Source organism: Carassius auratus, chromosome 11 (assembly GCF_003368295.1).
Source record: "Carassius auratus strain Wakin chromosome 11, ASM336829v1, whole genome shotgun sequence".
Classification (NCBI taxonomy): domain Eukaryota; kingdom Metazoa; phylum Chordata; class Actinopteri; order Cypriniformes; family Cyprinidae; genus Carassius; species Carassius auratus.
The window spans coordinates 2503714-2518819 of NC_039253.1; the positions used below are offsets into that span (position 1 = coordinate 2503714).

Consider the following 15106-nt stretch of genomic DNA (forward strand, 5'->3'; position numbering starts at 1 on the left):
TATAAACATATAGCGCATGTACCACAAATCCTAAAACTGCATGTAAAAGTAAAATATATGTGTGAATATATTATACATGTATTCCTGTGATCAAAGGTGAATTGAAAAGTCATAACTCCAGTCTTCAGTGCCACACGATCTTTCAGAAATCATTCTAAAAAGATGATTTTTATTTAAAGGTAGGATCTTTACGCTTTTAATCACATTTATCTTCACAGAGTTTGTAAAATTAAGTATGCATATTGTATGTATTAATGGCCAATGCATAATTATGTTTAAACTACAGTACACAGTATATATTTTTTATAAAGGCTAGTAGAAGGAAAGTTAAGCTAAATCATAAGTTTTTTTTTTATGGTTTTGTGGAAACCATGATTAGTTTTTCAGGATTGGTTGATGAAAAAGTTTAAAACAAAAGCACTTATTTTAAATATATATATATTTAAAGTACCACAGTGCATTTAGGGCTTTATTTAAACCAGTTAATTAAAAACTTTTTTTTTTTGTATAATTTTTTTTAATCAATGCTTTGAATATTAACACAGAAAGGCATACATCATGGGAGATTTACAAATACTTACTGAGATTACACTAAATTTTCGTTCACACTCTGTATATAATAAAACAAAATAAAAAAACATTTGACTCGTTAAATTTCACAATGAAACCTCGCATTTTAAAATAAATATTTCCTCCTCCTCTCCGCTAGTGGGCGACTTACTAATCATTCCCCGAACTCTCGCGATATTACCGCGTCTCTCCTACAGTCTTCCTTTTCCGGGAGTCTCTCGACATGGTAAGTTCACGTCTATTTTTTGTGTATAACAAAACTATAACAATCCAGTCGAATCTACTTTAAATATGAAGTATATCGGGGTAGAAAATATGAATAAGGCGTGTTTAAGTGTTAACACACGTTTCCAAGCCATTATTTGTCGCCTGTAACGAATTTTTATATAGATGTTCGTTAGATTAGCAGCTAGCGTTGCTGTTCTAAATCAAGCGCGATGGAGTCTCACGTTTATTCTTAGGTTTCTGCGATTCTTTAACGTGGAATCAAGTAGGACTGTATTTATTTTATTAATCTCCGTGTATTATTCCACACGCTGTGAGTGAGGTAAAGGGTTGATTGTTTCTGTCGCTGTTGTGTTTCTCAGGCGGACGCAGAGCAGAAGAAGAAGCGCACCTTCAGGAAGTTCACCTACAGAGGTGTGGATCTGGACCAGCTGCTGGACATGTCCTAGTGAGTCAAACCTCTCATATAACTGGGTTTTATGAATGTAAATAGTGGACTTTTTAATGGCCAGATACCTAAAAAAAAGTAATGTAACGCGTGTCTGCTAGCAATACTTTCAAATGTGAAATACAACTTGGTTGCAACAGATCCAAGCCACTAGAATATAGAAATAACTTTTGCATTATCATCTGAATCCAGTGCAAAAAAGGTATTCACCTGTTAACTGCAGAGTACAAGTGCAGAGCTAATGAAAAGCAGTTAGCATCTAACCAGAATTGCAAGAATATTGTTTTATATACATAAGTACAGAATAATTGAAGCTATGATTTGCATAATGTACAGTGGAGTTGCTATATACAGTATTAAGTAGCGTATGTACAGAATATAAACAGTCTAGCTTAAGGCGACCTTGTGAATGAAGATTTTGTCGAGTGATCTGATGCTTCTTGTGTAGAAATGTTGATTAAGCCTGTGTATGTGTGTGTTCCTCAGTGAGCAGCTGATGCAGCTCTACTGCGCCAGACAGAGGAGGAGACTGAACCGCGGCCTCAGGAGGAAGCAGCAGTCTCTCCTCAAGCGTCTCCGCAAGGCCAAGAAGGAGGCACCTCCTATGGAGAAACCAGAGGTGGTGAAGACTCACCTGAGAGACATGGTCATCCTGCCGGAGATGGTTGGATCCATGGTCGGCGTGTACAACGGCAAGACCTTCAACCAGGTTGAAATCAAGGTAAGGCGATGAGGCTTGCGGGTTAAAATGCTTCCGAGTCAGTGCTGTTACGAATATGCAGTGATTTTTGATGATTTGTGTAATTTTCTCTTTTCAGCCTGAGATGATTGGTCATTACCTTGGAGAGTTCTCCATCACATACAAGCCTGTTAAACACGGTCGTCCAGGTATTGGAGCCACTCATTCTTCCCGCTTCATTCCTCTGAAGTAGAAAGCAGTGTGTGTAAATAAAAGCCTCCAAAACAGCCTCTGACTTTGTCTCTCTTTATATAAAAGCTCGTCTTGCTTGACCAAAAGAACTTGGTTCATTTACATATGGAAAAAATTCTCTGCTTGTTTGTGTGCCGTTGAATCCAGGCTACAGGTCATCTGTCAGATTCATGCAAGGCTTTTATAAGAACTCAAATGACTGAGAACTATGCCCTGCATCATCGTTTTTGTCTTCAAGTGTTACAATATTTGAAAATGAGTCAAATGTTTACTTTTTGTTTTATAATAATGATTGAATTTCTTATTTTATGATGCTAATTAAATTACTATTTCATGCACCTGATGTTTTAAAAAAAGTGAAAGTGACGTGACATTCAGCCAAGTATGGTGACCCATCTACTCTGAATTTGTGCTCTGCATTTAACCCATCCGAAGTGCGCACACAGAGCAGTGGGCAGCCATTTATGCTGCGATGCCTTGCTCAAGGGCACCTAAGTCATGGTATTGAAGGTGGAGAGAGAGCTGTTCATGCACTACCCCCACCCACAATTCCTGTCGGCCCGGGACTCGAACTCTCAACCTTTCGTTTGGGAGTCTGACTCTCTAACCATTAGGCCACGACTTCCCACCAGGTCTTAATTGCTTTCACAAAATATGTATAAAAGACCTTGTATAAAAGTCTTGTATACATAGTTATATTAATTATTACATGCATAACAAAAAATATATATATTTTTTCCAACCGAAATATCTACACATCAAGTCTGAGAAAATTGATTAACTACTATATATTTATAGTGATGCATTGGGTAGTAATGGATATCAGTTGGAAAGTCTTATTAATGGAAAAAATGTTTCCAGATTATGTTTGTCATTTTTTTTCACCACTTGGGTCTTAGAAGGTACCTAAATGGACCATAAAACCTGTCAATAGCCTATCAATGTCAGCATTTGTGCTTAATATTAGAAGTATATGAACTGGTTAGTGGGTAATATTTAAGAATGTGAGGCAGAAGAAGATCAAGCTTTTTATTTTCGAACACCTTTTAAACTATTTCAATGACAGGGCTAGAATACTTTAAACAGTAAAAGACTAAACTAATGTTTAAAAAAAAAAGCTTTTCACATGGTCAGAACTATATTCTTTTGTTTACTGCCACTGAATAACTCAGAAATGGACATTCGATATCGGTCAAATAAAATAAAGGCTAGTAACAGCCTGAAATAAATACATACAATATATCATCTATTTACAGTAAATGCTTCCAGTAAGTCTTAAATTACAGAATTTTGAATATTTCATTTCAAGCTTATCACACTTGGGCTGACAATATCATTGCACGTTTGCTTTATCCCGTTTACATATCCCAGAGAGTCCAAATCATTTAGTTGAATGGGCTTGCGTTTTGGTATGTATATTAAAAAAAACATCAAGGGGTAATCTTATAACTCGAAAGGAAGTAAAACCCATTCTGCTCTGGGACAAACATCCATCTGAGCTGTTCCTTTAATGTGTTTCCTGCAGTCATACACCAACTTGTAAATATACAATGACATCCTACATTCAAACATTTCCATTACATTTGGTCCACATGGAAGAGCAGAGCAAATTGAACACTTTAAATGTATACCATCATTTGTTAATTGGTAGACCAGCTATTTCACAACCTTAGATCTGATGTCCTCTGTAAGCCTCTGTCCCAGTATGAATGCTTTTGGGTGCAGTTGTTGGTCTTGTCAAGTCTGGTTGAAATTCAGAGGGTAACTTTGGAGCGGTTTTTGGTCTTGTGTCCTCTGGAGGTTTGGTAGTGGTGGTCTTTGTGGGGGCTGATTCCTGCTTGGGTTTTGAGGCGGTTGCTGGCTGCCATAGGAAGAATTCATGTAAGAGAGTATTAACTACATCAGGGCACTCCATCATGACCATGTGACTTCCATCGTCTATGATCTTCAGGAACCCCAGCAATAGGATCTAACAAGAAAGCAACACAGTAAATATAATTGTGCCCCAAAATTTGTGGCGCCACTGAAACTTTCAGAGAAACCCCAGGAGGAAAGAGCCACATTAAGAACTAAATGGACAAGATTCTAAGCTTGGAATGTAAAATGACTGTACCTCTGCCATACGTTGGTCCTCTTGTACTGGTACAAACTTGTCGTACATGCCGTGAACCAGCAGAACAGGCACTGTGATTTCAGCATGGTAAACCTCGTCTCCCTCCGGCCAGTACTGTCCACTCATCATGGACCGTAGAACGAAGGAAGACACGTTGAAGGCATTGTTCTCTTTTAGTAGTTTCTTTTCTCTCGTTCCCTGATGGGCAAATCCAGCCCTTGAAGACAAAAAAGGCATCTTTTATTAGTTAAAAACTACTGTTATTGCCAGACAGATACTCATCATGATCAAGCTGGCAAAGAACAAGGCAAGGAGAAATGTGGGATATACTTAAGTTTCAGTAACTTTGCAACTAAAAGGCTGGAATACACTATACTCAGATTTTACCCCAATTTACAGCTTGCTAAAGAGCCAGTCTACAGTTTGGAGTTGACACATTTAATAAAAAATCTGTTCCTGAGGACCCACTGCCCCCAAGATCAGTATTGAACAACTTGTCCATACTATTAATCGGGACGAAAATCTGTGTAGTATAGGCCTATTCCAGGATTTTGTTAAAACTATTAAATTAAATGAACAAGGTAGTTGCCAAACATAGACACTCGTGTTCAAGCTGGCAAAGGGCAAGGCGATGACAAATGTGTCCTTTGGACCATTATTCTTACATGAGAAAGCTCCAGGTGAGGCACGGGGACAGGAAATTAAGGACACACGTGGGCAAGTTGAAAACAGAGCAGAGACTGGGCTCGAGTGCTGTAGGACCTCCACCGTTAATCATCACAACTTTATGAACTTGTTCCGGATACTCGTGAGCCAAGAAGGTACAAAACGAAACACTGCAAGACAAAAAATAAAATGCTAAAACAAGTAAAGCAATGCATCTGCATTTATCAAGCAAATGCATACATTTCCTTACCCATAAGAGTGTCCTACTAAAATATTACGCTTCTTTGCATATCGCTTGAAGATGATCCTAACGTCCTCAGCCAAAGCGTAAAAGGTATAGGCAGCGGGGATCTGAGGAGCTGAACTTGCACCATGTCCAGCCAAGTCTGGGGCAATGACCTCGTAACCAAGTTGGGAGAAGTAGTCCAGTTGGCTTCCCCAGATATCCAATGACCCCCCGACTCCATGAATGAAAAACAAGACCACATCAGGGTGAGCACCTTTGCAGCATGTGATCTTCCGCTCGCAGTCAATCACAATGGAGCGTTTGGGTTTGCGCCGTCTACGCTGCACTGGTTGCAGATTCTGCTGAGGTGCAGGTTTGATATCCGTAGCCTGTCCTGCGGTCGCCGACCCCGGTGTGGGTTCAGAAGCCTGGGCTGCTGGGGGAGCCTCACAATTGGAAACATCTGTATCCACAGTGCTGTCTCCATTCTGATAGCGGACCAACTCTGGAGGGGTGGCTTCATTGATGTTCTCGATCAGAAGCTGTCCATTTCGATACACTGAGATTTTGCGCTTGCAGCTGACCGTACCCCCTTCCCCAGTCCCTGGCTCCTCAACCACTGGTCTGTCTGGGATAATATGCCGAACTCTCAGAACCCTTCCTGGCTTTACCTCAACAAATTCAAAACCATCGGTGGGCTCGGAAGACTCAATAGGGACCACAACGTTAGTAGACTTCCCTGTAAAGCAACAGAATATTCCATCCACAAAGCTGGTGAGCATAGTGAACACCTGTGGAAATAAGAAGCACATTTGGGTTCTCAAATATTCAGTGCTTTAGTACATAGGCTCACATGAGTTTGGCATATCAATTATCCACTTGTTAAGTGCAAGCTACCTCTTGTCAAAAAGCGCGCCAGAGCATGAATTTGCCGCCAATGTAGATTTACGTCAGAGTAGCGCCATATTTAACTTTTGACACGAATAAAAACGAGACAGTGAGCAATAGAAATACAGTGCGTTCAATGGATTGTAGTATTGTTTAACTAGTAAACGAAACGTCTACAAAAACTACACAGAATTGCGTGATCTAGGACCAGTATATATTTATATATATATAGTTCAGTATGGTGTTGTTTAATCTAAGGTCTTTTGATGTTAGAAGTATAGCCTATATAGTGCATATATAGTGCAACCAAATATAGTGCATTGCAGTCAGGCATATAAGCCATTCTGATAGGACCATAGAATTATGGCACCTTCTAGCATTTCATGAATTATATTCTATTTCAGGGTGCAAAATATAGGTTTCCCTTCCAAAAACGCAAAACTCCAACATCTAGCTTGTTAAAATCATTATCGGACAATATACTAACATCAATACAATAAATAGCAGTTATTAATATATCTTAACACGTATTGCAAACTAATTGTGCCTCACATTTCCCTACAAGGATTATGAAATAATAGTTTGCAATAAAATAAAGTTTAAAAACTATATATATATTTAATAACATGACCACCAAACACTAAGAAGCTTTTTTAACTTCTCAATGTGCATTAGTATGCTAGTCTTCATAACGGGGTTAGATTTTAATTGTAAGAGGTCACAATAACACTGGTTTTATGATGCAACTAATCAAATGCTCACTGTTGTATTCAAAATTAACATGGTGTTTTACTTTGTAACATTCCATACTTATGCATCAAAGTAGATTATGGAAGTTTTTTTGTTAACCGTAGCTGCCAAGAAAAAAATCACATGTAAATAATTAAGTGAATATTTTTCAGAGGATTGTAATTAGTTGTATCAAATCTCGGAACAGCGTTTTCTTTACTTAAGGCTTTGGCCTTATAAATTGCCTCCAGTTTTGATGACAAACACATTCCTTCTCATACTGTACAGTGCAATATCAAGCTTACCTGATTATCGATGTTCCCGATACATGAAATAGCTGGGTTGTTTACTCCAGTATCTTCTCTTCCCAGTGTAATGAAACTGTGGGTTGGTAATCTGCAACCCTCAATCCAATAATTAAATCCAAATAGAATATCTTTCCACGTAATTAAATTACTTTACAGATAACTTAAAGATTTAAACCTATAATAATAATAATTAAAAGAGCAACAATGACTGTTATTTGCTTTCATTCACTCCGAATCTTCCAAATCTACATGGCCACAGTAAGAAACCAGATTAAAGCGGATTACACCTGTTGAGCATATGCTGTTACAGCCTCACTGAAAACATGCACTGGCTAGCACACCCACCATCTATTGCCTTAGCTTTTGTTTAAGAAATACCTTAAAATCTACATTCAATATGGCTCAACACAAAACATTTTTAATAGCATTTTTATTGACTCAAAAAAAAAACTGACTTCAAACAGAAATTGGGAAGGCTTCATAAGAACAACAATTTACAAATGCAGGAGTAATTGTGGCAAGTAACTAACTCTTTCAGACAGATTTAGAATCGAGATGGGCTGCTCTCTGCACACTTCCCCCTCAAGAGGTTTTAAAAGCTTTCTTTACCCAAAACATTTTGCATGCATTGTTTTTTTTATTAACAACCTCGATAGCTTCAACACATTTCAATCTTTTCAACAAGAACAAACCAACACACTTTGCCAGAAATGGGTTTTAACAGCTGACTTAACCTCACATCATGTCTGCAGCCACAGTCTATGTTGTGGACTCAAAGCACACTGGCTGAGAAATGTAAGCCTCCTGTGTAAAGCTCTTCCTGTTTGTTGTACCACAGCTCACCGACGTCCTCTGCAGGTTAAGAGAGGAACTGCTGCATCGCTGCACCTTTATTCGCAGAACTCCAAACTTAAACTAAAACTCCAAACTAAAGGGAGACACTATTAAATTCCAACTGGGGAAACCCCACCATCATATTTAGAAGGCAAACAGACTGCAAGTGAATCAGCGCTCAGGGATCAATCATAGATGGAGTCAGGCATCTGAAGGCAAGTTATCCGTTTATGATTCTGGAACGAACACAGCACTACAAACCTACATGACAAGAGGGGAAGTGGAAGAGAATGACATTTGTATTTCTTTACATCACCAGTACATCATCCTCAACCTGTGACAACAGATAAACAGTCCCAACAGTGCATTCATGCACAAGTATGCACCTGCTAGGAAGACTGTAGCTCTATCAAGACTACATCTAAATCTTCCAAACATGTCTGTAAATTTCCAAGATTTAATTTTTTGAATGCTGAAGAGTGCTGCCTGTCTTCTGAGTACATCATGAAAGTGTGATAATTCACAGCTGAGATTAGTAGGGTGTTTTTCAACTTTTACTCTGCATTAATAGTGTCCTAACAAATCGATTTTTACACACATCTTCATAGCAGACATTCATTCCTATGTGCTTGTTGAATTTCGCCGTACCCGCCCCCCCTCGAAGTTCAGAGCTCAGCAGAATCGTCAAAGCTGGCAGTGGAAACCCGTCGCGCCACACACACACACACGTTCAGAACAGGGCACTGACTGCATCAGGAAGCACTCAGTAAAATAAAATTAAAAAAAAGGACACTGTAAGAGAAGTGTTCTTCCATTTCTTTCTTTCTGAGATGAGATTCCTGTGTGGTGTGCGGGTGTTTGGGCTTGTTGTGTCCGTTCTTGTGCTGCTGGATGGTGGGTTCCTCTAGGAGTCCTCGTTCATCTCCTGGCTGTCTGTCCGGGCGATTTTGCGAGGAGGCGCTGGGCTGCCGCCTTCCCCTTCCGCTTGCTCCTGCTCTCGCTTTTTAGCTGCATTCTGCAAGACATAAAGTATATGATCTTTCCAATAGCTAGTAGTTTATGCAGGAACGATTTCTGCTAAGAATTAGTTATTTCTTCCCGCTCGCTATGTTTACATTTTGTCATCTATGCTGGTTTTTCCGTTTCAGTATGGTTCTGTACCTTAAAACAAATTTGAATAACTGATTTTTTTTTGATATTTCTACTTTGCAGGAGTCCCAAAAGTCATTTATTTTTTTCCACTTCCTGCACACTCAGCCGTTACAAACTAGTCCCAGATTGCACTAATTTGTGTTTCTTCCAGCAGGAAAGCCAACCTCTACAAGTAGCTGAGTAGAACAAGAGGCTGCTCACCTAGAATACAGTTATGCATTCTTTTTATTATGCATTTCTATTCCTTTATTTTGTATTTTGATACGAGTCGATTTATCTATTAACGTGGTTGCTCTGTCAAATGAGAGCTTGACCAACACTTGCCTTTTTGTCCCACTGTTGATGAAGATAACGCAGAAGGATGTTTGTCTTCTCTGTGACGATGACTGTGAAGAGAGAGAAAACCTCTAAAACTTAGCATTCTGTGTGATCAACAAATTTATTTTTAATTATGTATTACAGGTCTACATTTGTACAACAAGCACTCACTCTGTTCGGAGGGATACTCTCGTGTAGGCAGATATACTGATGGCCTTCTGTTCTGAAAGACAAGAGAAAAATGGACCGTTAAAGGGGGGGTGAAATGCTATTTCATGCATACTGAGTTTTTTACACTGTTAAAGAGTTGGATTCCCATGCTAAACATGGACAAAGTTTCAAAAATTAAGTTGTAAGTTTGAAGGAGTATTTCTGTTCCAAAAATACTCCTTCCGGTTTGTCACAAGTTTCGGAAAGTTTTTTTCGAGTATGGCTCTGTGTGACGTTAGATGGAGTGGAATTTCCTTATATGGGTCCTGAGGGCACTTCTGCTGGAAGAGCGTGCGCTCCCGTATAGCAGAGCACTGAGAGCACAACAGACTTCACTGATCAGAGCGAGAGCGTCGCGAGATGTCACAAAAGGAGTGTGTTTTTGGTTGCCAGGGCAAGACAACCCTGCACAGATTACCAAAGAAAAAACAGCATTAAGGGACCAGTGGATGGAGTTTATTTTTACAGAGCATCAACGGAGTTGTGCAAGTGTTTGTGTTTGTTCCCCTGCATTTCGAAGATGCTTGTTTTACAAAAAAGACCCAGTTTGACGCTGGATTTGCACATCGTTTATTTCTTAAGGATGATGCAATCCCAACGAAAAAGGGTCACGATCGTGTGTTGGAACCGCAGGCGGTGAGTAAAACTGCTTCAAATATCTCTGTGTTGTTAACTTAGCTATCAGCGCGTAAGCACATCAAGTAAACAACATGCGATGTTGTTATCAAACTGCACTTTCCACATGTACAGCTTAAAAAAAAAAAGAGACAAAGTGGAACTTAGTCATTTTCCAAAACCGCTAAGCAAATATATACAGTTTCAGTACATACCACATAGAGAAGCCTTTGCTGATGCTGCTCTTGTTAAATTTCAGCCTCTGGATCTGTGTCACAGCTTCCAAACGCGCTCAACGCAAAAGCCTACTGGCGCTCGTGATTCTTTAGCTCCGCCCACACGTCACGCCTCTAGGCGCTCGTGTTTTTCCGGGAAAAATCGGTACAGACTATCTTTCTCTTATGAATATAATAAAACTAAAGACTTTTTGGAGTTATGAAGGATGCAGTACTACTCTATAGGTACTCAAAATTAACAGGATATTGAGTGAAAACGAGCATTTCACCCCCCCTTTAATGATTTCAGCAAAACATGACACTATAATTCACAGCCATGGAGTGAAAATGCTCACTGAATATTCAGAAAGATGATGTTAATGGCTAACAAAGAGCAACGTAAAAAAGCAAACCTTACCGATGCTTTACATACAGAGTCAGCGTGAAATCTGCTGAAGTTCGTCTTGTTATACACAGGTAGACCTTTCAGGAAATCTGCCTTTAAAACAAACAAAAGACAAGAGGTTAAAATCAAACGCTTGCCCAAAACAGACAGGTCTTCATCTACAGGGAAAATACACATTTTTCTCGTATTCTTGAATTTAATAAAGACATGATTCAGTGAACATAAATAGTCTTTTACAAAAAAATACTGTAGCCTCCTTTTAACCTCTAGAGATACGGCATTTACATACAGGCATCATCACACACCATAACAGAAAAATAAAAATTGCTCATAAGGGACCAGAAAATCAAAATCTGACAGATTTAAAGCAGCCAGCCAGGAAAGCATGGCGCATTTAGCTAGCAATCAACGACAGGAGAGGAGTTGTAAACTAATATTAAAATACACAAATCATCAATGCACATCTAAATAATAAATCTCAAGAAATGCATCTGATTTGTAAGTATGCTGAGAGTAAACTCAAATGCTGCATGTCAACCTTTGGGCGTTGCCAGTCTAGTCCACTTAAGATGTGTGTAGGACTTGTACAGCTCGATCTTTATTAAAGTTTTCAAATCGTATTTAATCATGATAACACTAGTGAAATAAACATCCATGTCGTGACCGCTGAACGAAAGCTTCAGCAAGTCTCGCTCGCGCTTCGCAGTATGCTAACACGCGCTAACACATTAGCATACAAACCTGACATGTGTGAGGTTTAAAGACCACTCAACCATCAAATCACCTGGTAACAACGAAAAACGTTTTATAACCATATTCAAACATGCTAACGGGTTTATTTCAGGCTGTTGCGGTAATATAAGTGTATCTAAGACAGTCTGAAGCGGCCTGCTAGCATGCTAACTCGATCACCAAAGCAGTTTGTCAACTGAAAGCGGCTCAAATCTCATCGATACAGTTCAGGCTTCGATATTTTAGACGATATTCAGCTCTGACGTTAAAATAAGATGAAGTTTTAAGTGCAGGAACTTACTTTGTCCATGGTGAAGTCAGTTCAGTCGTGTAGGCGTGTGTTTGTGCTCACACAGGCCTCAACACTGACAGAAATCAGAAAGTTGAAGCCGGTTTCACTCACTCACTCGAACTACTGAATACGACACTAAAACACAGAAAAACGTGTGAACACAAATATACAGCAGCTAACGTTAAACTCGGGTTACCGACTGACAAGCGTCTCTCTCTGTGCGTGTGCGCGCGCGCTGTAATTTTCTGTCATGCGTGGTGCGTATTTACAAAGCCTTTACCATAGTAACCGTAAAGTCCTTCAAAATACACTGAACCTGGCATTATACACAGCTGTTCAAGCCAAACAGGGTTATTACAGTAATCTGAAACTAAAACTAAACCCGTAAAATACGTTTTCATTACGTGAAATAAAATGGATTTTTGACATGTCAACATTTCTCATTTTCATTTAGCTTAAAATTACAAATGAAATGAAACTAATTAGACATTTAAAAATTTAATAAAACGACAAAAACACAACATAATCACTTCAACTGAACTGAACAAAGTAGAATACACACAAACACAAATATACAGTGTTGAGGGTAACGCATTACAAGTAACGTGAGTTACGTAATCAGATTACTTTTTTCAGGTAACTAGTAAAGTAACGCATTACTGTTTAATTAACAAAAAAATGTCTGAGTTACCTTTTCAGTAAAGTAACGCCAGTTACTTTGTTTTCCCATTTATTAACTGAAACTCTCTTGTCCCCATACTGGGATAAATCTGAACTAAAGGGCCGTTGTGTTCTGTGTGAACATGATGTAGTTCTACACTAAATGTGAATGTGCATTAATTCATCCCACTCACCAAAAAACAACAACATCAACAACAACAACAAAAAACAGATTTAGTATTCATCGAAATGAATTAAAACAGTGAAATGCAAACTCATAATGTGACGTAAACCTGCAATAATTAAATATGTTAAATAACACAAATGTATCTAATCTCATTTTATTAACTAATGTCTTTGCTGCTGACCTTTGATGATCCAGTTCAACCATACTAATAATCAAAAATGACTTTAGATAAACTAACAATTGTGCTTCATTGTTTTTTTTTTTTTTTATTGTTGAAGGCGTGTTGAATCTTCTTCTCTTGTGTTCTACTGTACAGACGTCAGTTTACTTTTCCTTCAGCCTGAGGTTTATTCACTACACTTTTTGATGTGAAAGGGCTTTTACATTTGCTATAAACAGAACTTCTCATATATATATATTTTTTTTTCATATATATATGAAAACAATCAAGCCCTGCTCATATTTAAAAAGTAACACAAAAGTAATGTAACGCATTACTTTCCATAAAAAGTAACTAAGTAACGTAATAAGTTACTTTTTAAGGAAAAAGTGTCATTTTTTTCATGCTCCTAGATGAGAAAGTTTTCAAAATTTTTAAGAAAAACATCATGAACAAGTTTTTCCAACAATTCAATGGGTCAAACTGACCTGTAACATAACAAAAATATCTTATATATTTTTGTTTCAGATTTACTATTATAGTTAATATAAATATTTTAATATAGGTTTTTATTTATATATATATATATATATATATATTTTTTTTGTTGTTGTTGAGTTTTTCCAGTACACACGCAGACACACACACACACGCACACGCACACACACACACACACACATATATAATTTTATTTTTTATAAAATTTTTTGTTAACTTAATTCATATTCTCAAAGTAAATTCATATGAATTTACCACCAATTTGCCAAAACGTTAAATAGCCATGAATGCTGAGTGTGTTAATAATATTAAGGTTCTATATTAGAATAAATTACTTTCTAACCGAAAGAGAAACCGAAAGACAACTCAGAAAAACAATAAATTTAAATCTGTTTATTATCCCCATTTCAGTTCTTACAAAAATATGACAAAATAAAAGAAATAAATAATCCCACTCCCTAATATTGTTTCTTTAATAAAGAAAAGTTTTACAGTGGAACATTGGAAGAGCTCATGATAGGTTTGTGAGGTTGCCTTCAGAAATTCTGTGGCTCCTCATCACAATCAGTTCAGATTTCACAGTTAGACCCAATGTAAAGCAGTTCTTAGACAACAAGCCTATGCAGCCTTGTAGTGCTTAACTACTCAAATCATTCAATTAAACAACAATAACAGAAACTTGAATTTATTAGGCCAGAGCTGATGGTCTGACTATGACATGGATGAATGATACAGAAATGACTATGATCTATCATATTGCAGAGTTTAGTTCAAAAATAAAGCAACCAACCAACCAAAAAATGCCTCTTACTAACAAACACTTTCAATTCTTCACTTTTTCTGCCCATTTATAATCACAGACATTCTTACAGGCCATCAGTCAGAGACTCCATCAAGGGAATATCACACAAAATAAAAGACAAAATCTATTTCAGGTGACAGATAACTCATTATATAAAAGCAGGGACCAACATGTTTACTCTTTTTAACACTGAAAATGTAATGCATCCAGCCATTTCTCCAAACGGAAATTATTTTATAATCAAATAAAATGTTTGCATATGCAATGCATATTGGATATAATGATGCAATTTAATATTTTGTGACGTCAAATTAATTTCTGGTGGAAACATGCCAAAAGGAAGTATATTGTTGCTGGTTATTGTAGCAATGGATGAATTTTTCAATGAAATGAATTGAAAACTGATCTCTTAACCATAATTAACGGCTTGGTAAACGTGTATTAGACAAATTTAGAACATAAAACAGTTTAAAATTTCCATTCAGGCCAAAGATATTATTGCAACAACATCTGTTCAGCAAATCTTGTCAACCAAATAAAGAACTGAATGCATAGTTTGTTTTGTTTTCTATAAACTTAAAAGTCAAAATGTTATATATTCCATGACTTGAGGCACCTCTTGTTTCTTCATGACCTCACGCTGGAATATAAACAGCTTTACAGAGATTCAACTGCTTCATAGAATCCCTTTAAAGAGTGTGATATTGTGACTTCTGTAATTAGTTTTGATTGACAGCAATATCTGAGCACATTGTGTTAAGATAAGACCCTCCCTTAGTTGCTCAGGACAAACTTAGTCATTCAAAGAAGTTGTTTGAAAAACACACATTCAAACTGTCTCCATACAGACAGAGACGGTTTGTTTGAGAAACATTTACATATTCCTTCACATTTCCAAACCTACACCTACATAATGTGTAA

The 15106-nt window shown here is 37.6% G+C and overlaps 3 protein-coding genes across 4 annotated transcripts; 1 reads left to right on the forward strand and 2 right to left on the reverse strand.

Moving 5' to 3' along the window:
• The first annotated feature begins 712 nt into the window (after positions 1 to 712).
• Positions 713 to 2210, forward strand: rps15 (ribosomal protein S15). The gene is made up of 4 exons (XM_026274897.1): positions 713 to 796; positions 1158 to 1243; positions 1730 to 1964; positions 2062 to 2210. Exons 1-4 carry the CDS (start codon positions 794 to 796, stop codon positions 2173 to 2175), a joined length of 438 nt encoding a protein of 145 aa, XP_026130682.1. The 5' UTR covers positions 713 to 793; the 3' UTR covers positions 2176 to 2210.
• A 979-nt stretch (positions 2211 to 3189) lies between these two features.
• abhd8b (abhydrolase domain containing 8b) lies at positions 3190 to 7385 on the reverse strand. Of its 2 annotated transcripts, XM_026274899.1 has the most exons (5): positions 7102 to 7385; positions 5204 to 5970; positions 4953 to 5123; positions 4288 to 4504; positions 3190 to 4143 (listed from the first exon to the last, which is right to left on the reverse strand). In XM_026274899.1, the coding sequence occupies exons 2-5, from the start codon at positions 5959 to 5961 to the stop codon at positions 3844 to 3846; spliced, it is 1446 nt and encodes a 481-aa protein (XP_026130684.1). In that variant the 5' UTR covers positions 5962 to 5970; positions 7102 to 7385; the 3' UTR covers positions 3190 to 3843. The 2 variants fall into 2 exon arrangements, with proteins under 2 accessions (XP_026130684.1, XP_026130683.1); XM_026274898.1 differs by having other exon boundaries at positions 5204 to 7385.
• A 134-nt stretch (positions 7386 to 7519) lies between these two features.
• Positions 7520 to 12143, reverse strand: dda1 (DET1 and DDB1 associated 1). Its single transcript, XM_026274900.1, has 5 exons — positions 11888 to 12143; positions 10867 to 10947; positions 9580 to 9631; positions 9415 to 9476; positions 7520 to 8953 (listed from the first exon to the last, which is right to left on the reverse strand). Exons 1-5 carry the CDS (start codon positions 11894 to 11896, stop codon positions 8843 to 8845), a joined length of 315 nt encoding a protein of 104 aa, XP_026130685.1. The 5' UTR covers positions 11897 to 12143; the 3' UTR covers positions 7520 to 8842.
• Between the last annotated feature and the right edge of the window lie 2963 nt (positions 12144 to 15106).